Genomic DNA, 21,692 nt, shown 5'->3' on the forward strand with positions numbered 1-21,692 from the left:
CTCAGGGTAAAACTCTCAGTTGCTCTCTTCTCACAGCCAGCTGACTTACTGACTTGAGTACCTAAAATCCTGTCTTTAACAGTCCTCTGATTGACACTTCCCTGGGCTCAGGGTTCCCTAAAAGTTCCTCTTTTTCATAGCTCTCACCTACTATCTTACTGTCCCATCTCAGTCAACTGGAGTTCCCATCCCTTCCCCACAGATGCTACATCTTTCTGTAGGGAGGCATTTGGTATGTCTTAATGGTCTGTGTGTTCCAGGACCTACCGCAGTGCCTTGTTGTACCCAGTAGGGGCTTATGTAATGTTTGTTATTAAATTAATTGATAAACGAATTAAAGAGTGTGAATGGATTCTGTAATGCCATGACTGATAGAAAGGTAAGTACTCAGTGATCCTTAAAGGATAGGAAAAAATGGTTGGAGCTAGAAGTCGTGTTCAGGAAATTTATGTTAACTTTCTAAAAGGAATGGATTGACAAGAAATTTGAGATTAAAGGGGAAGAGAAAAAATAGATATAATTAGGTAATCGAAGGTAGCTGGCTCATGATGCCCTGTCAGAGAGAAAAATTCCTGTCCTTTTTGCCTAATTTGCCCTACCACACCTCCTTTTGCCTTTGGCAGGAGCCTTTGTTGGAAGAGATGGTGATGGGCCTAGGACCCCTATTATTGGTCTTCATGATGGGTCTGGGTCTAACCCTGCCCACCCTGGCTCAAAATAACTACAGGTACCAACACTTCCTGACCCAGCACCGTGATGCCAATCCAAGTGGCCGAGATAAGAAATACTGTGAAAGCATGATGGCGAAACGAGGCATGACTACACCCTGCAAAGATCGCAACACCTTTATTCATGCCACCAAAAAAGAAATTAAGGCTGTCTGTGAAGATAAGAATGGAACACCTTACAATGGAGCATTCAGAAAAAGCAAGACTCCCTTCCAGGTCACCATTTGCAAGCATACGGGAGGATCCCCCCGGCCTCCCTGCTATTACAAAGCCACATCAGGGTCCAGAGACATTGTTCTTGCCTGTGAAAACGGCTGGCCTGTCCACTTTGATGAGTCCTTCTACCGTCCATAACTAGCAGGCCACCGGCCCAGAGTGGCTTTGCACTCTTTTCCTTGCATTTCCCTCTGCATACTCCGGAAGAGTGATGGCGACATTCATTGCCAAGGGCACAGAAAATGAGCTGCCTGGATCTTTTGTTTTCTGTTTTACAATATGTTTAATAAATAAAAATGCCTCTGAAATTAGTAAGCATCAAAGTCTTCTCAGCGATTCTTGGCCTGTTTTTCCCCGTTTTCTCTACTCAGTGGATTCAATCCTCAGTGAGAGGATTGGATGGAATAAAAATGACTTTTCCGGTATCAGTTAGTCCCTTCTCAGTCAGTAGGGAGGTGGACTTTACCTTTCTGTGAAGGAATGTTAAATTCATCTTACAGAGAGCTGGGAAAATTTTAGGGCTCATGGCTGCTATGCAGAATTTTGGGGAGGAGCAAATTGTTTTTGCTGTCAAATAAGCCAGTATTACTTTTACAACAAATGTTCAACCTTGAGAAAAGTTTAGGACTAAATACCAACAGATTAATTGAACTTCCTCTCTCTCTCTCTCTCTCTCTCTCTCTCTCTCTCACACACACACACACAAACACACACACACACACACACACAGTCCTGCATGAATACCAAAATTCATTTCTGGTAACCACCTCTTGTCTTAAGCAGGAGGTAATATTGATGTTGTTTTAAATGGAACACTCCCAGGATATTCTCATGGTTATTTCATATAAAACCCAAAAAATTTGATTACACTATTTTCTCTTTAATCTTCTACTTTATCAACTGTTATCTGGCTACTGTGAGGTCTTAGGGAATTCACAGAAAGAGTCCGAGCTTATCCCTTATTCTTCTTCAACTAGATTTGTTTTCAAGTAAACACAAACTTAGGTAAACAGACACTTTTTTGGTAAAATATACTAATCAATTCACAGATTTAGTGGTTAACTTCCTGTTACCTAGTTTCTATCAACAGGTGCCTGGATATTTTATTTAGAAAGTAGTTCTTAATAAATTACAGATATACTTACAGAAACATAAAGTGGTGTCTAAATAACAAAAAAATGAATTACATTTATAAAGCATTGGTTTTGCTGTCTTTGAATAGATGACGATAGTGGTCACAGTATTCCCAATGGTGGCCTCTCCTGCTGCCTACATTGCCCTAAAATGGCTCAAAAGCCACGATTCCTCAATACTCAAGTTATAGATCAGTGTCCAGGTGCCACCAGGTGCCAGGAAGAGCCTGGCCTCACTGAAAAAATTTAAATTTATGGAGGAAGGGATGGAAAAGTAGGTTAACTGGTGCACACACAGCACACGAATCTCTCCACCTTGAGTTAATCTATTTCAAAACTGAAATCACTGTCATTTCCTAAGAAAGTTGGGAGAACAGTTTTCCAGACCTCTCTTGCTAGAAAATTTGCCTTACCGTAAAATCTCAAAAGCCTTTAGGAAGTGAGAAAGGTCTGGTTTTTGTTTGTTTGTTTGTTTGTTTGTTAGAATATTTGGACCCTTTTCTCAAGTTATCCGACCAGTACCAACTCCTTGATTTGAGGAAAGGTGACTTCCATAGAGATCATTGCCCCACTCAAGGCTGTGATGGGGAAGGTCAAAGGCATGGGCCATTATTATACTGAGTATGCGATAGCTGTGAAAACTCATGGCCTCTCCCAACATCTGCTTAGATACTATCGTTACATGCCTCACTCTGGTGTCAGGGCAAATGACTCTGCGAGAGAATCACATGGCAATGAGATGAGGGTGCTTCCTGACCTGATGAAAGAGGCAGCAGCTGGGTAGCTGATCTTAGTACTTTTTGCTCTGGGTCTCTTGTTCTCTCACAACCAAAAGCTGTTTAGAATGAAATGTCAAATGGCAGGCACATTAGTCTTTATCTCAAGCAAATCATTTGAGGAATAGAATTAAAGTCCTGGTCAGCTGTACTTTGTTTTTGAAGAAAAACCTTAAAATGTCTAGTCCTTCAAAGAATGGTGACATGGAAGGAAGACAATTCCATGCAATGTGGAGGGGAAATTTTTCTCTAGGAACACAGCATAAATTCTAGTAGCTAAAATAGTTCAGCTTAAAAAAACAACCTTTTAATTTGGAGGGAATACAGGTCTCTACAAAATGGAGGGGAAGGGTCAATAATACATAAAACTTAGTATAGTTATTCATTATTTTATCCAGATTGAAGGAAGCAAAGGAAACCAAGGAAAATGGAAAATGTAAAAATGATAATTGCCAACATTTACTAAGAGTTTACCATGTGCTAGGCATTGCGATAGCACTTAACTTGGACACAAAGAAACAGGATGAGAAAAAGTAGAATCGTGCAAAATTAGAGGTGCAAGATTAACCATGAAAGATTAGGTTTGAAGAAAACAGCTCAAAGTACATTGTTGTGATGAAGCTATTTCCCAAGTGCTAATTATACCTTCAGAATTTGTATTCATTTGTCTTGGGGTGAGGAGTAAATCAAGTATCATTTCTCACTGCTATTCTTCCTACAACCCATTTGCTTCTCTCTCTTCCTAATTCCATATCTCATATCTACAACTGCTGACACTGGAATGTAATATGGAGCTTTCTATCTTTCTGTGCACAGGCAAAAGTCTGTGAATATAGGAAGTAGCATTCAAAAGAATGAAGTTATGTTTGATATTTATATGCAGGTCTCTCATAAGCTGTGTCAGTCACTCGATGTGATCTACCATTATGAAGCAAAATCTTTGAAAATAAAGGACATTGGTACCCATATACACCAAACTAGGTCAGCGGCGGCCAACCTTTGGATTGCACATGTAGAAATGAGCCTATCTGACTCTCAAAAAAGTTTTCCTTTTTATTTTGGATTGATCACTTCCTTTTGAATCAGAGACAATTTTTCTTTGTGCTAGTGAGTCAGCCCTGCCTCATTGCCAGGGTCAAGTAGATTCAGTTCATGAGTTCATGCCAATTCCAGGAATGACAGCCAGATGGCAGCATCTGGCTAGTTAGTGTTGGTGAGTGATTCTCACCGTGTTCTACCCCAATTAAACTATTGCTAGAAAGAAGCAACTCTGAAAACAGAGGTCTTTAATATGCTGGAAATTTGGGGAGTGAAATAAGTAGGTCGTTGAGGAAAGAGCGCAGATTTTAGAGTCAGATAGGTCTGGGTTCATTTCTTTACTCAGCCAGCAAAATCAATGCTCTGAAATTACATGGCAATGCTTTCTTTGTTGTGGCTCGGGAGGTTTGTATTTGTTTATTTTGTAACTCTGTACAACATATGTTTATTTTCCACTGCCAAAAGTGCCAACAAAATGATTCTGCAACTAGAGAAGACAACCACCGTCAGATATTGACAAGACAGAGGAGCATCAAGAATAGATGCATGATGGAGACGGGAAAAAACGGCATAGATAATAGAGGCTCTGTTCATCTCTCTGGCAAACAAATCAAAGTTGTGACAGAAACAAGAAGCAGCAGCAAGGGAAAATTGCATGGGATCTAGATGAATAAACCATACAATTAGGGAGAAGTCCAAGAAAGCACCCTGCAACAAGAGAAGGTAGGACAGGGCAAGGACATGGGACTGCCGGGTCTCCAGCAGCTGAGTGAGACGGAGGCTGCCTAGAAGCCTCTTAAAGGGGGCGCATCTGCGAGTGGATTTTCACGGTGATGGACCTGCTTGCTCTGAGCATCAGTGCCAATTCTGCTTTGCACAGGGGGCACCGGGGATTTACAGAGAGACATTGTTGGAGTGAGGGCTGAGGTGAAACTTGCTCTGTATAGAAGTACCGGTGGTATCCATTGTTCCCTGTTGAGCCCTCCCCCATACCAACATGCCAGACTCAGCACCTAGCCCTGTCATCATCAAATTGGATAACAGAGGTTGCTCCACCCAGAAGATTCCCTGAAACCCCGCCTCCCCCAACTCAGGGCCCCCACCTAAGCCACATCCAGGTATAGCCTCAGCGAGACAGGTGCTCCTTGCTGAGCAGCGCCTAGACTCTCACTGGAGACAGCTGGCCTCGGTTTCTGCTGTGGCCTTTTGAGGCAACTATAAGCACAGCATCTGTGGATTGCTTGCTGAATCTGAACAGGTGGCCCCAGAGGGGTAGAGACTTGGGCTAAGTTTGGCCTGCAGCTGAACCCCTCTCAGGACTGTGCCACTAGACACCTACTTCACAAATCCACACTAATAAGATCGGGAGACTTAGGAGCTTTGTTTAGTACATAGAAACAGACACAGAAAGGTAGCCAAAAAGGGAAAACAAAGAAGCAGAAACCGTATGAGAAAACAGAACAGAGATCCAGAAATAATGGAGTCAAGCAATCTAACTGATGTAGAGTTCAAAATACTGATTATAAAGGTGCACAGTGAACTTATAGGAAGTGTAGATTAATTCAGTGAGAACTTCAACAAAGAAATAAAAAACACGAAAATGGAAATGGAAATTATAAAAAGGAACCAGTCAGAAATGAAGAACACATTATCTGAGATGCGAAGTATATTAAATGGAATAAATGAAATGAATAAAGAAATGGATCAAATGCCCTATATAGAGGATGGGAAAGCCAAGGACACACAATCAGAATGACAAGAGATAAGATACCAAGACTTAAGGAGCACATGGGACACTATTAAAGGTAAAAATATCCGTCTCATAGGGGTACCTGAAGGAAAACAAGATGTTAAAGAGATATTTGAAGAAATAATGATGGAAAACTTCCCTAACCTGGTGAAGGAAATGGACATAAAACCCCAGGAAGCTCAAAGATTTCCAAAAATCAGGGATTCAAAGAGGCCCACACCAAGACTCATCATAATTAAAATGCCAAAGTTTAAATACAAAGAAAGAATATTAAAAGCAGCAAAATATTTGACAGGATGAAGACCCAGGATACAATGAAGAATAATTTATCCAGCAAAGCTATCATTTAGAGTTGAAGGACAGATAAAGAGCTCCCCAGACAAAAATAAGCTAAAGGAATTTATCACCACCAAGCCAGTATCACAAGAAATATTGGAGGGACTTCTTTAAGAAGAAAAAAATACAAAAGACTCACTTCAAATTAAAAGACACACAGACTAAAAGGAAAGGGATGGAAAAAGATATTGGTTTGATGGACCTAGAAGGTATTTAAATCAGACAGAAAGATAAACACTATATGATTTCACTTATATGCAGAATCTAAGGAATAAAAAGAACAAACTGATCAAAAACAAACACATATATAGTGGACAATTTGGTGACGGACAGAGAAGAGGGGTTTGGGGTCTGGGAGAATGGCGTGAAGGGTTAAAGAAGTACAAATTAGTGGTTGATACAAGGTCATGGGGATGGGGAGCATGGCATAGAGAATGCAGTTAGCATTAATACGTTGGCTAGGTAGTGGGTCAGGGGAGGGAGGGAGCAATTGGGATCATTTTACAAACTATACAGATGTCTAACCAATGTACTGTATACTTGAAACTAATTAAAATAAATAATTTTTTTAAAAAAAGAATATATGCATGAGAATGGAATGTATCACCAGGGCCTAGTTTTTTAGTTTTTTGTGCATAGAAACAGCAAGGAGAAGGACGCCATGCAAGTCCTCTTTTGTGGTGATTGTGCTGTTTAGATTTATATTTGAAATGTTTTTTAGCTTTTCTTATCAGTCAGTTCCACAAGCCTGGAAAACACTTTCATTCTCTATACCCACTTCGTTTTATTTGTTCATTAGCTCGCTCATTTTATTTATTAGTTCATTCAACCAATATTTACTCTCTTGAAAGCACTGTGGCTAGATAATCTGTTTTTGACCTTTTTTTAATAGTATTAACAAGATTTCCAAAAGGGCCTGATTCTAATACCATTAGAAGAATAGCCACATGTGTGAAAAAGGTGAAGGAATTAAGAAATACAAATTGAATGGGCCAGGAGCTTAGTGTCGTGAACTGTTTTAAAAATAAAATATCTTAAAATTAAAAGAAAAAAAGAAATACAAATTGCCAGTTATAGAAATAGTCACAGGGATGTAAAATTACAGCATAGGGAATATACTCAATAATATCGTAATAACTATGTACGGTGCCAGATGGGTACTAGACTTATTGGGGTGATCACTTCATAAGGTACCTAAAAGTCTAATCACTATTTTGTATACCTGAAATTGATACAATATTATATGTCAACTATAATTGAAGAAAATTTTTTTTTCAATTTTAGAACATTTTATTACCTAAAAAAATTTTTTAATTAAAAAAAAGACACGTTGAGCGGAAAGGCTAAACCTAAACGTTACTCTATGCTTTCTTATGCACATTCCTCAATTCCCAGATGTCAGGAATAAAAATCAGTTCATAAATTTTCTTCGAGATATCTTGAGTCTATCCAAACTCTTGGGAATCAGAGCCTTCAGGGAGCCAAACAATCTAAAGAGCATATGACTAGAGAATTCCCTCAAGAGACAGACGTTTCCAGCTTTATTAAATTGGCCTTTTCTCCCTTTTCACACCCCGACCATCCAGGCCAAATGTACCCCCACAGCCACCCAGTCAGTCTCTACCCTGAGTCATTGTACTGGCTACAGCAACTTCTCTATACAAGAGAAAGGCTCTTGCTTTCCGAGAAGATTGTGTTTAAAAACTGTTCACTCTTGGGGAAGCAGTGTCGAGAGAATTTGTGAGCAGAGAAGAGTAGGGAGATGGTACATATAACAAGGAAAAACGAGGACACTATAGAGTCGAGGAAGTATTAGCTTGCCATTCTGAACACCTCTCTCTGGTGCCCAATTGTTACCTTCCTTTTTCCTGCCCCTTTGTTTCTCTCTAGGCACCTCCAAGGTAGTGATGGCTCTCCAGAGGATCCTTTCATTGCTTCTGCTCTTGTTGCTGACCCTCCTGGGGCTGGGGCTGCTGCAGCCCTCCTATGGCCAGGATCACATGTACCAACGATTCTTGCGGCAACATGTGGACTCTAAGGTGACAAATCGCAATGAAAGCTACTGCAACTTGTTGATGCAAAGACGGAAGATGACTTCGCGTTATTGCAAGTACTTCAACACCTTCATCCATGAGGACATCTGGAAAATTATTAATATCTGCAGCACCACCAATATCCAGTGCAGGACTGGTGAGATGAACTGCCATGAGAGTGGAGTGTAGTGAATGCCACAGACTGCAGGCTGATAGCAGGTTCCAAGGCCCCCAAGTGCAGATATCGGGCCATGACTGGTACTAGACAGGTTGTCATTGCCCGTGACGGTAATCCGGCGCTGCCTATGCACTTTGCCAGATAGATGCCACCCTGCAAGGGTTATGGCCCCATGGTCGGCCTTTAACTTACTGCTTGAATAACAATGAGTAATGAATGCATTTGAGCAGTACCAGGTTGTCTCCTCTGCTTATTTTTTTCTCCTCTATATAACCCATTTCGTTTTCTGTAATAAACTTTTCTGTAAATTCTTCTGCTTCCTTTTATATTACTGGTCAGCTTACTTCCCTCAGATTCTCACCTCTGCAATTTAGTCATTTTACATATATATAGCATTATATATATATGTGTGTGTGTGTATATATATGCATATATATATATATATATATATAGCATTTCAAGCATTTCAAAATTCTTTCATCTCAGTTATTTCATTTTACTACTACAGCACCCTTGTGATACTGATGTTGTTATACATAGGAGCCCAAAGTTAAGGGATTTGCTGAAGACCATGAAGTTAGTGGAGAAGCTGAGACAAAAATCCACTTTAACTGGCTATTAATTCAAGGCTTTTTCTATTTCATCACAAGGAGTGTGTTAAAAGGATCTGCTTTTTGTTATTCCCAAAGGTCAGCTGTTGGGGGAAGCATTAAAAACTTGGAAATATATACTGGCAAAATGGGAGCTCTATCTGTATAATTTGGCAAGCGTGTTATGTTTGGATCTAATAAGATCAAGAAATGATACAAAGATTTCTCTTTTACTCTTCCCAAACTTTCGAATCACCGTAGGAAGCCAGAGTATTAACAATGTACTGGATCATTAAGACTCACTCACTCTTCCTGACTGAAAGATTGTTCATGTTTTCCTTATAATAAAGAACTCACACTGCAGGTATCTGTGAAGACTGTGCTATGGTTCTTGCACGGGGGATTATTTATTTTCTTCTGTCCTCTTTTAATTCTTCTCTAGTTTATAACATGCATATACCTTAGTATCCTCATAAACTGGGCCAAGACTAAAGCCTATTAGATGGATGACCACATCACAGAAACTGTCTCATTTACTCTAAAGGGAATGATTCCTCTCAAAGGCAGTTCTCACACCCCTCCCTTCTCCCTTTGAATGTTTAGAAACAAATTGAGAACAGAGATGTATGAAGACACTAGCAGCTAAAGAAGGAAGGTATGTTTGTGAATGTGTGTGTGCACGTGTGCATGAAAGGATTAAATTGAAAATACTTGAATTACAGCAGATATATATTGTTTGTATTTAAGATGTACAACATTATTTAATATATATATATATGCATTGTGAAATAATTACAACAATCAAGCTAATATAGTCACCAAAAGTGACTCCATTTTGTACTGTTGTTTCTTTTTTTAACACTACTGAACACCATAGCTTAGCCCAGCCAGTTTCTACTGATTGCACATGGCTTTCACACCACCTGAAAGTCAAAAAAATCGCAAGTATGAGAAATCATAAATAAAATTTTTAGCTTCTCCCACAAGTGGAATTTTAAACCAATCAGTCTGGAATTTCCTGATCTGAGGTAATCCGCCTAGTAAGATCCCCTGCCTTTCCCTAAGAGAAGTTGTTTTTGCTTGAAATAATCCACTCTTTTAACTTCTTAGTCCCACCCTATTTCTGCCTATAAAAATCTTCCATTTTGTTCAGCTCTTCTGAGCACCCTTCTAGTGGCTAGATGGGATGCTACCATATTCATGAATTACTTAATAAAGCCACTTAGATCTTCAAACTTACTTGTTTGAATTTTGTTCTCTAACATCTGTCCCCAGGGCCTTACGATTTCTTTGTACCCAAAAGTCAGTCTTTGATGTCTGACACCTTGGCTTCGGGCTATTCTCAGAGTGAACCCAACTGTTCTAGATGAGAAGATAAAGAAACAGGTTCACATACTAAGGCTGTCCCCTCTCCCTCACCACCATGTGTACCTCCCCTCACCACCATCTGTACCTCCCACACCTATTCCTTTATTCACTGCTGCAAGACTTCTTGGTGCTGCAAACAGAGGAAGGACACAGAACCTCTACTCTTTAGATCAAGGTACTGATCCCTACTATTACAAGTGACGTGAGTATTGGATCTGAATAAGGTGAGTTAGAGTTAGAAGGGTTGGTGCTAAGGATGCTTGCGAGAAAAGGCCCAGAAACACTAGAAGAGGCATGATTGCATTTCTAGAAGGTAGACTTAAGAATGGAAAGTGATCCAACTTATAAGAAGCAAAGACCTGAATTCAACTCAGCATTAATCTCACTGATACATCCCCCCTTCTTTCCCCAACCTTTCTAAGCGTAATACATTGAAGCAGCTTGAATCCTAGTCTTTTAATCCTAATTAGGCCAATTTGAGCCAGAGATAGGGGGCCACCAAACAAAAAGTGCCTGTTCCTTGTTCTGTGCCTGACATTCTCAGAAGTGCTCTCACACAAATCTCATTAAACTCTCACAGGTCTGTGAAGGAGCTATTATTATAATAGGCCTGTTTGAAGACATCAGTGCTGAGAGACCTGAGAATCAAGTTGCTACTGATTCAAGGTCTGTGTGCCCTATGCTTCAAAATGCTATTCAGTAGATCAGAGTTTGAAGTAAGGAAAGGTTTATTGATTAAGAAGGCGCCAATTGAGAAGATGGGAGCTCTCAATAGTTCCTCAAATCCATCTTAAGAGCGCCCCAAAGTCCAGCGTCCTTTATGTCCAGGGAAGGGAAGAGAAGTGGGGCAAGAGGTAGATGAAAGCTCTAGATAGCTAGGTACCTAGGAAGACTGCGAAATCTCGGAATCTTTTTGTTGACCTCTGCTGATCTGAGTCAGCCCTGATGCTCCTGTAAATCTTTTATAAAGTCACTATTCTGTACACACTTCCAACCTCCTCAGGGGAGGGCCCTTCTGACAAAAGGCTGATGTTCACGCAAAATAACTCAAGCCTCAAGCAGAGTTCCTCTAGTTAAATAGCAAATCTATAGGAGCTATTAGCCTTGCTATAGGAGCTATTAGCCTGTGTCAAGTAGGGAGAGAGAGCATTTCACTCTGTTACAAGGTTAGAGGTTCTATAGGGACCTCCTCGTGGTTACTGAGGTCAGAGAGCTGGTTTAAAGACGAAACCTTTTCAAACATCTCTAGGCCCTGATTTTGACCAGCGTAGTTCCTGTGAGGGTAGTTTCAGTCTTGATACTTAATTGATTAGAACAATATTTCAAAACTGGAGTTCCTTTTATGATAACATTCTTAAGGACAAATGAAGATTATTTATCTTGATGATAATTAGGGAAATGACCTCTGAAAAGGGAAGTGGGTAGTCAGAAGTAATAACATGTTTCACACAGGCTTTGGGGAAGTGTTATAAGGAAGTCAAGATTCAATAAGCACCATCTGCAGAGTCAGTTGTTTAATTGCAGCCTGGAATTTCAGGGAACCAAAGCCTTTCTACTTGGAAAATATCTCTCAAGTCTTTACTTACCTTCTACATTCCCTTAAAGGGTGACAACCCTTTCTACTTCATAGACATAAAGCTTAAAATACTATTCTCTTTTGAACACATGCCGTTCTGAGAACCAATCTGGACTGTAAAACAGAGCTAGCTAGAGGGTGATTGATGCCTCAGTTTGGGTGGAAGAGAGGTTAGACAGGAGATGTTTGGAATTCTCAAAATAAACTTCACCTATTTCTTTCAATTTTGTGCTTGTCTCACGCAGGCTTTAGCACATTTTCAGTACTTATAAGTTTTATCGTCCAATGAGACTAATCTAGTCTGGGAACCAAGCAGTAATATTGGGCCTACATGTCTGTATTAGCAGGCAAAGGAGTTTTAAGGTGGAGCTCAGCTCTTAGGGCAGTGTTGCAATAATGCTTTCCTCTCTCCTCCCAGTAGACCCACAGGTGGCTCTGGTGACTGAGATGTCATCTTCGCTAAAAACCTTAGGCCCTCTCTTGGTCCTGCTGTTTCCCCTATGCGGGCTCCTTGCAGACAGCCAGAACCTTTCCTGGAGGGAATTCATGAAACAGCACCACCTGAGTACAAGCTGGGAATTCGGTGACTATAGATGCAATAATCTCATGAGGGAAAGATAAGCTCCAAAAGACAAGAACTATCACATCTTCATCTATACCTTATGGCACCAAATTGAGCATATATGCATCAGGAACTGGAGAGATCGCTACAGAAATGTATATATATGGGCCCCATATCCCTTCAAAATACTCAAGTGTGACCTGGCAAATAACAAAAAGAGCTATAAAGAGCAGAGGAGCTACAGCTATATTGAATTCCATTGCGGCATGAGTGGGTTTGTTGATAGCATAGAGGACATCCGATTGTTAGAAGGTATCAGCAGCTAGAAAGTCTACCCCTACCCCCACGTTTTAGTAGAGTGTTCGGTGCTTCCCAAATGGTGGCCCCTGCCTACATCAATAGCCCTTGCTGCTCCCAACTTTGCATTTATGTGCCAATGTTTTCCAGCTGCTTAGAGTTATGTATCACATGGATTCTTGATATCATAAATTTGCCTGTGTTTGTTCTCTGCCTGGAATACCCTTATGTCTTTGTTTACCTGATTTACATCTATTTTTTTTTTCTAAGATTCAGCTCATATGGCATCTCTTTTTAACTATCCCGAGGACTTTCCTGATATTGACTCCTTATACCTACCCAAGCTAAATGATCTTCAGTTTCCTGAATAAATTACATCATTCCACTGTGTGTGATATTTATAATGTTATATGTGCAGATTATGTGTTGTGTGATTGGTATAATTGTTAGAGGTGTGTGTGATACAGATTATGCTTGGATGTGATTTGTGCTGTGTGTAGGTTTAAGGTGTGTGTTATATGTGTGTAATATGTTTATATGTATGATGAGAGTGTAAATGTTTATGTGCTAAGCTGGGGAATAGTTGTGACCTAGGCATTGATGGTGTTGACATGCTGAGTTCTACCTAGATTGGGTGATGCAGCCAGAGGTGATTGGATATAAAACTTGTAGCATGGTTCTGGCTCAAAGTAGATACTCATTCAACATTGCTTTTCTTCCTTTCCTATCCTTTGGCTTTGTACTTTAATTTTGACATTGATAAAACCAACATTACAAGTGCCCGTCAATCATCTCCTCTCCCCGGCTCCAGAAGATAGAGATTTCTAATATAAAAATACCGTAGGCTGTCATCTGTATGAAAGCTATTCCCAGGATTATAAAGGACCTTCTTCATTAGCCATAGAATAACAGAGGTCTTTACTGGACTCATTTGTTAAGAATGTCTCTGAGGAGGCTAATGCATTTTAGATGGGTTAGGGCATTATGTTTCCTGAAAAATAATATGCTACATAGAAGATATTAGCACAATTGAGTTTATCTGATAATAATCATTTTTACTTAACAGAGAAATAGGGTGGGGTTAGAGGACTTTAAAATGCAATGCTTCTTAAGAATGGGTCTTAAGATTTAAATTTTTGTGTGTGTGTGAAACAGAGGAAGGAAATGTTGAAGACACAAGTAAGTAGAGTCCACTAGAATTCTGTTTGCTAAGTGTGGGAGAGAGATCCACAGTAAGAGGAATGTTCGCTTCATATAATTTTGCCTAGGGCAGGTATGGAGAGGAAAAATACCAAACATTAAAGTGCAGTACCTTGTGTTCTTCAGAACCCTGCATTGTTGAATGACTCCAGCCTTGAAATGATTAGAGAAAAGGCCACAGTGTCAACATGTTGAATTAGGTGACTGCTCACCTTCCTAGAATCCAGGCCTCAATGAGTAGCCAATGAGCCTCGCTTGTTCATCATGTTCCAAGGGCAGCTCCTCAACTTTGCAATTTTTCAGTGTACCTGGGAGATGATGACCTATACCCATCAAACTCATAAGAGGTTAGTGTTAAACCAGTTGTTCTTCATCAGTAATCAATTTATATATGAATAATGCCAATTGTTTTTCTCACTTGATAAATGCTGCTTCGAAATGTAGTAACATATTTTGGGATCAAATATTCATATTTTAGGGTGGTCTATTCTGGTCTCCTATATAAGTTTTCCAGGCCTGACTGGCCCAAGGTCTGGCTGTGATCCAGGCCCGCGGCTAGGGATAGGGCCCCTGATTTAGCATAAGTGTAGTCGAGCACCTGCACCTAAAATACGTAAACATAATTCAGCTTATTGTATCATGCATGTGTGGCTGAAGGTCGTTATTGTACTCTGCTATGTGTGGAGGCATGCGGTCCCCTGAAGAGCAGAAGAGAAACACAAGAAAGGGGAGCAGAAGAATACTGTGCTCCCTCCAATAGAGCTGCACTTCCCAACAGAAGTGTGCTCTGCACAATAAAGTTGTTGCCTGCCGTTTCATTCTCATGTCGGCCTCTTGTGCATTCTTCCAGCTGGGCCTCTCACCATTGAACTTTCCCTTCTCGATCAGCAATACCGCTGATACTTGGCATAGTCGACACAATGAGCTTGGCTCTGACACACGTAACTCATTTAAAAAACTCTTTAAAAGTTGCTTTTATTAAAGGATTAAAATATGGTGATTCAAAACAGTACAAGAAGGGGTGGCTGCATAGTGTAGTGGTTAGCATGTCTGCTGTACACGCAGAAGGTCCTGGGTTCGCGCCCCATTTGGAGCCACGGACCATACCCCGGGTGCCCCAGGCCTCAGGTGCATGCCGCCACCGTGTAGGAGGAGATGCCCCGCCTTCAGATGTTGTAGCCATCAGCCCCTGATAGACACACGGACCACCAGAAATCAGTGAGTTATAGGAAACACACTCTTTATTCAGCCAGCTGGGTCTGCCAGGGGTACGTAGACCTCAAATTAAGCAGCCCTGAAATGTAGAGGTACAGGGTTTTTAAGCCCTAAACCCCTATTCTTCATCCTGTTTGAACACACAAGCCTATTTTTCTTCTTCTTACTAACTGTCAACCCACAGGTCGGTTGTGCAAGCGGGGAGTACAGAAGCGGAAAGCTTATTGTTAGAGCATATGTTCCCATGGGCGATAGCCAAACAGTAATTTTCCAGCCAGCACAAGGGATCCAGTTCTTAAGGAGAAACGGCAACATCCTTAGGTCATGGTGGAAGTAGGGGGTGGGGGGGGGGTGTGCAGCAGGGATCAAAGAGGGGGAAAAATTGTAAAAAAACAAAACAAAACAAAAAACAGTATAGGAAGAAAATATATTTAAATGCATTTAGTATAAATAACTTTCTGTCGTTGCTTGGGCTTTCTCATATCCACTTCCCCCATGTAGATGGCTGTATATTCACTTCCCTTAGGGAACCATTTTTTCTCTTTCTGTGCGAAGCATTGGTGAGGCTGTCCATCAAGGTACCCAAGCTCCTCTGCTGAGCCACGTGATGGTCATGAGAGCCAAGCTAAGCTAACTGGACTCTCTTGTAGGAGACCAGAATATATCACTCTAAAGTACGCCTCTTTGGCATAAGGATGATTTTAAGAAACAACAGACAAAAGAGAAGCTCTGAAAGCAGAATAGATATTATCCTTTCGTGGATGAAAAAAAGAGGTTCCATGGAAAGTAACTTCACAGGATGATCTGATCATAAATTCCTAACTGGGTAGGTCAGGGTGAGTGATCAAAGGTTTATCTTTCCCTTAAGCAAGCCCTTTACATTGTTTCATATATCTTGGTTAACACACCTTTGAAAAAAGCCTCAACCACCCTCAAGAGAGCACATAATCTTGTTAACAACTATGTAATCCATTCCTCACCTTGTTTTCTCCCATATCTGTATAATCTTCCTTACTTTCCCTTCTTAATTTCAAATGCATAAAAGCCGCAAAACCGTTATTCTCCAGAGCATCTGAGATCTTGCTCCCTAGCATATGTCATCAGTTTGGCTCAAATAAACTCAAAAACTTCCTACAGTTTTGGATGTTTCTTATGTCGACACTTTTGTAGGGCAAATTTACAGTTACAAAGGAAATGTCAATTTGTAAGGTTGTATTCCTCTTTGTACTAGAAAGGAAAAGATAACTCTAAGTCACAAGAAGCTCTTATTAATGGAGAAGGCAAAGTATTACATCTGCATAACAAAACTTACACTAATATACTATGCTTTTTCTAGTCATTTTTCTATAACTTGCCTCCCCTATCTGCTTCTTCCTTTGTTTCAGCTATAAATGGTGTGTAAGTCCAAGTTCTAGCCACCTCTTTGAGTTACTCATCCCTGAGTTTCTCCCATATTAATATGATATTCATACTAACAACTTCGGTTTGTTTTTCCCTTGTTAATCTGCCTTTTGTTACAGAGGCCCTTGTTAAGCACCTAGAAGGATAAAAGGAAAAGATTTTTTCCCCTCCCCTACACTGTCCCCAGGGTCTGAATCTCAAGTAGTAGTGCAAGGATTAAATTTTTAAAATTTTAAATTTTAAATTTATGCTCCAGCACAAGGGAGGGAACACAAAGGAGAATCTTCCTCTCCTTTGTGACTGACCTGGGGGCTGTCTCTGCTTGGCTGCTTTTATAACCCGGGGACAAAGCATGCTCCTAGTAATGGTGGATTTTCTTTACCGGAATGAGAAACAGCGATTTCCACATCTGTAATGGAGTAAGTGCTTAGAAGGGAGGCAATAATCAACTACTTCTGCATTTTTGCGTAGGGGGTGATGGGGTGATGGCATTCTTGTGGTCAGCTTATTTGGCATTCCTTCTACCCTGGGGCCAAGTCACTATGCAGTCTCACCGGAATATACCATACACATTCCAGCCACCTGTTGCTACTTTGTGACAGTCTTTCCTATATTTATATTCCAGTTTAGTCCGCAGCAGTTGAGAAGCCTATAGGCTCTAGTCCATGGTGATCTCTCCTATCAGTTAGAAAACAAAATTCAACCAAGTAAATTTGAACATCTAATTGGCTTTATTAAGCAATTCATCAATCAGGCAGCATCCCATATAGCAACTAGAATGGCTCTCTGAGGTGTTATATAAAATTAAAGGTTTTATAGAAAGCAGGGTGGGCAAGGAAGCTATTAATGAAAGAAAAGAAAGAATTACTTTGGGGCCAGAACAGCTTTCCTTTGGAGAATCAGAAAGGGAAGTTTTTTTTATTATGTAGTTTGCCTCATTTTTCTAGGAGAGGGCCTACTCAAAAGATTACCTACCTTACTGGTGCTTGACCAGAAAATTTCATAATGGTTGATTAAGATTATGTTTCTGGGAGAGGTTTTCACTGCGTTTAGATCAGGTATTAAATCTAGGTTTGCTTTGTTAAAGAAAAAAAAATTAGGCCCCAAATGGCATCATTTGTGCTAAAAGATTATGGTACTGAACCTAGATTTTTCCTATGCATTGTAGAGGAGGAAAAAGTTTTCTTTGACCCTCTTTGGGTCCCTAGCTGGTTCTAAAAATTAAACTGACAAGATCAATAGAGAAAAAACATACAAATTCTATTAAATTTTTACATGTACATGAGAGTCTTCAGGAGAGAATGCAGATGCAAAGAACTGAGCAGGAAGCTTTTATACTGTAACCAGATGCAGTGTTTCTGCTTCTCTTCCATCTGATGCTTACTGTAAATTCAAGCCTGCATATCTCCCCGGGCCTTCAGGCAAACAGTTTCTATTGTAGACATGCTAATTGGCTAGAGGTAAAAAAGTCTCTTGAATAGGTGGGAAAAGATATACAAAGCTGTAACTGTTCATCAAAGATTTACAGAAATCTCAGGACCAGCTTAGATCAGCAGGAGTTAAAAACTTACTAAGAACAGAAGATTTTGCTGCTCCTCCTTGGAACCCTGTGGGTACCTGATTGTCTAGATATCTCATCTACCTCTTCCCCTACACCTACTCCTTTTTCTTGTGATAAGAGATGGTTGAACTCTGTACTTTCTTAAGATGGATTTGAAAAAACTAGAAGTCTCCAATCTTCTAATATGGTGCCATTTTGATAAATAAAACCTTTCCCTGTTCCAAACTCTGATCTATTCAATATTAAATATTTGATGTGCTGAGCACATTGGCTTTGTGATCGCAACAATATCTTTTAGACAAAGAAACAAATTTGTGAAGAACTGACAAGACAGGGATTTGGTCTACTGGTAGTAAATGGTTTTTTAAAAAAGTAACTAGGAAGATAAGTGTTAGTTTAACAAGGTTTGTTTGCAGACTACTCTGGAGCCCTCTCTGGGCTGTTAAGAGTCTGTCTTTGGTAAAAGGAGAATTTATTTCCTGCTTAGAGGCTAAAAAGGAGGAGCTTTTTCTGCATTTACTGATTCTTAATTGCCTTCGGTGCAAAATAATTTGTATGTCAAAGACCCATATTTTGGAGTGACACATTCTGGTTTCTTTCAGCATGAACATAGAATATCTCTCTATTTATTTAGATCCTCTGGTTTATTTCATCAGAGTTTGATAGCTTTCCTCATATGGATTTTGTATATATTTTGGTGCTAACATAAATGTTTGTGTATGTGTGTTTTAAATTTCAAATTCCAATTGTTCATTGCTGGTATATAAGAAAGCAGTTGATTTTGGTATATTAACCTTGTATCCTGCAACTTGGCTATAAACAGACATCATTTTTGTACTATAGATAATTGGAGCCTCTCATTGTCCCTCTCAGTCCCGTTCCATCTCCCTCATTCTGTCTTTGAGAGGAGACCACGTCTCTGTCTGTTCCTTCTCTAATAAACTTTCATTTTGACTCTAACTCTGGCGGGCGCTTGAATTCTTTCCTTTGCGCAGTCAGGAACTCTCCTTCTCTTGGTGCAGAACTTGAGTCCCCACTCCAGGGCATTCTCCCTGTCCTGCATCAATAGAGCTTCAGAAAACTGATGCTTCAGCTCAGGAAGGAAGTGTCCAACCCATATCAGGAAGTGATCAGTTCCTCAAAACTGTGAGTTTTGAGTCACACTCTTTATGTAAGCTTACTCTTCCTGTTTCTACAGTGATATTGATACTATTTTAAACTGCAAGTTTGAAGATCTAAGCATCTCATTCACACTGTGCACAAGAGGATCATCTTGCAAGCCCTACATTTTTCTTTCTTCAGGTCTCAGAATTCTTCCTTTGCAGCAAGCAGGCAGCTCTGGCTTGCCTAGAAGAGTAACAGCCCACAAAAGTCTCAGCCTATAACTAACTACTGCCTCTGTTCTCAGCGGAGCACCAGTGTGGAGACCTGGTAAGAGACGAATCAGGGCTGGGGAGACTAGAACAGTGAAGATGGCTGGGAAGTCCAGGTCAAATCAATGGAGAATAGATATTTCAGAAGGTAAGAGGGAAGAAACAAAGATTTCCCACATGGGAGCCATCAAACACACAAGTACAGAATAAAGAGAAGGTTGGAATCTGCCAATCACAGGAAAAGTCTTCTTGATGCAGGACAGGGCAAATTTCCCCGAGTAGTGGGGAAACCAAGCCCTGAACCAAGAGAAGAGAGTCCTTTGGCAGAGAGTGTGGAAAGAATTCAACACACAAACACACCAAAGTTAGAGTCAAAAGGAAAGTTTGTTAGAAAAGGGGTAACCCTCCACAGACAGAGTAAAGGCACTGAGAGGGACCCTGAGTGTTCAGAGAATTCAATTCATATGTCATTCTTTAGTTCCCATTTCCTTTGATATGGACCTATAGTGAGGAAGAGAAGAATATGTAGCCAGAAAAGGTAAGAATATGTAAAGTGAAAGTACTGCTGGCAGCTCCCAGCTTTTAATCCATAGGTTCCCCATGGTTTTAGCCATAGGGAATGACTCTTGGTTCCTGTTTTCCCTTCACTGGTGTGGGGAATAGATTGTTAGCAATCCCAGTAGAAATATTCCTTCTTTCTGAAGGTGTCCTCCTGGCCTGGCTGAAGGGCTGACCAGCATATTGCAGTCTCTGATTGTGGCTCGATTAACATTTTTAATTCTCTTATCTCCTCTCTACATTAATTATTCTTACTTCATATTTGTCCTCACTGGGCTTCAGGTTCATCACAGAATTGTGAGACTTGAGTGAGAAAGAGGATAGAAAAAAAGAGCCATGAAATTTTAAAAGGCACAATAAAAAAAACTAAACAGTTATAGATAATAATTTTTCTCTTATTGCTTCTATTACTACCATTATCTTCCCTCTTCCTACACAGAAAAGATGGTGCTTGATCTCCTGGAACGTTTATTTCTTCTCCTATTGCTGCTGGGACTATGGGGACCAATGTGTCCACTTTATGCTTTGCCTAGGAATCTCACCAAGGCTGGCTGGTTTAAAATTCAGCATATACAGCCACTCCCTCTTCAATGCAACACGGCAATGAGTGGTGTCAATAATTATACTCGGCACTGTAAGCCTCAAAACACCTTTCTGCATGACTCCTTCCAGAGCGTGGCTATTGCCTGTATGTCACCTAACATCTTCTGCAAGAATGGTCAGAAGAATTGCCACCAGAGTACAAAGCGTGTGTATATGACCAACTGCAATCTCATTGCAGGGAAGTATCCTGCCTGCCGCTACAAAGAAGCTAACCAGTCCAAGTTCTTCATTATTGCCTGTGACCCCCCTCAAAAGAGTGACCCTCCCTATCAGTTGGTTCCTGTACACTTAGATAAGGTTATTTAAAGTTTTCATCACTTTTCCTCTCACTTGGTACAGGTTCTCTTATGAGCTCTTCTGCCTGTACTTTTCTTTCGTTGATTTCCCTGGTTCCCATAGAAGAAAGGATGGTATTTGGAGAATTAGAGTGCCAAGGATACCCCAGACCAGAGTTGGAACAAAAAGATTCTTTTCTGCTTTGGAGCTCTATGTGTTTCAAAGAAAGACAATAGGGAAGAGGACAAAGAAGGGTTCAGACCTCCATATTTTTAATCTCGGAACTTCTGCCAAGCTTTGTTGCACTGTGTTCACAGCAATAAAACCATTTTCTGCTGCATTCTAATGAGTATATGAGTGTTTGAGATCCCTTTCACACCATTGCTAGGCTAGAGAGATCTAGCTGCTTTTGCCAGTATTCCAAGGAGAACTATCTTGGCCTTAGGTGCAGGGTAAGAAAAATATTTTTTCCTCTATCCTTCTAAGTTTTTGGCTGAGAATCCCTCTGTAATAAAAAGACAAATTAATAGGAGAAAAATATTTTAATTCTATATGGAAACCCCAGAAAGATATGAGACTCAAAAAGTGGCCAGAGGATTGAGCCTTATATACTATCCTGAGCTAAGGAATAAGGTAAGAGTCTGGGGCTTCAAAGAGCAGGAAGACAATTCATAGGTAGGTGAGAAGAGTAAATGTATGGTAAACAAAAGTTGCCTTGCCATATAGATAAGTCTCTCAGATGAAAAAAAGTGATCTCTGGTAATAGCCTTCTTCCTGGTACAGGCCCCTTTTATAATATAAATTTCCCTTATAAAAGGATAAAGTCCACTCTGTTTTTAGAACTTACCCTATTCTGCAGTTCCTGAAAATGATCAACTCAAAATAATCTTTATGGCAAAGAGGCATATTTTGGGGTGGCATATT

The 21,692-nt window shown here is 40.2% G+C and overlaps 4 protein-coding genes across 5 annotated transcripts in view; all 4 read left to right on the forward strand.

Annotated features, from left to right (window-relative positions):
- ANG (angiogenin) overlaps window positions 1-1,255 on the forward strand; it is a 12,635-nt gene extending 11,380 nt beyond the window's left edge. For both annotated transcript variants that reach the window (XM_015594396.2, XM_015594393.2), the window contains exon 3: window positions 624-1,255. In XM_015594396.2, the coding sequence (XP_015449882.1) occupies window positions 642-1,082 (441 nt within the window). In that variant the 5' untranslated portion in view covers window positions 624-641 and the 3' untranslated portion in view covers window positions 1,083-1,255. The remainder of the gene's footprint in view (window positions 1-623) is intronic.
- Window positions 1,256-4,888: 3,633 nt separating this feature from the next.
- Window positions 4,889-8,503, forward strand: RNASE4 (ribonuclease A family member 4). Its single transcript, XM_006926933.3, is given in 4 exon segments — window positions 4,889-4,937; window positions 7,726-7,838; window positions 7,840-8,187; window positions 8,190-8,503. Coding segments are annotated over 4 exon segments (654 nt in total). The 3' UTR covers window positions 8,334-8,503.
- A 3,666-nt stretch (window positions 8,504-12,169) lies between these two features.
- EDDM3B (epididymal protein 3B) lies at window positions 12,170-12,610 on the forward strand. The gene is given in 1 exon segment (XM_006926983.1): window positions 12,170-12,610. A coding segment is annotated over 1 exon segment (441 nt).
- A 6,566-nt stretch (window positions 12,611-19,176) lies between these two features.
- On the forward strand, window positions 19,177-21,097 carry RNASE6 (ribonuclease A family member k6). The gene is made up of 2 exons (XM_006918302.2): window positions 19,177-19,389; window positions 20,329-21,097. The coding sequence occupies exon 2, from the start codon at window positions 20,334-20,336 to the stop codon at window positions 20,796-20,798; it is 465 nt and encodes a 154-aa protein (XP_006918364.1). The 5' UTR covers window positions 19,177-19,389; window positions 20,329-20,333; the 3' UTR covers window positions 20,799-21,097.
- The last annotated feature ends 595 nt before the right edge of the window (window positions 21,098-21,692 follow it).

Source organism: Pteropus alecto, unplaced genomic scaffold (genome assembly GCF_000325575.1).
Source record: "Pteropus alecto unplaced genomic scaffold, ASM32557v1 scaffold1197, whole genome shotgun sequence".
Taxonomy (NCBI): Eukaryota; Metazoa; Chordata; class Mammalia; order Chiroptera; family Pteropodidae; genus Pteropus; species Pteropus alecto.

Excerpts from the sequence above, each read along its gene's own strand:
- RNASE6 (XM_006918302.2), top strand. The coding sequence starts at position 20,334 with ATGGTGCTTGATCTCCTGGAACGTTTATTTCTTCTCCTATTGCTGCTG.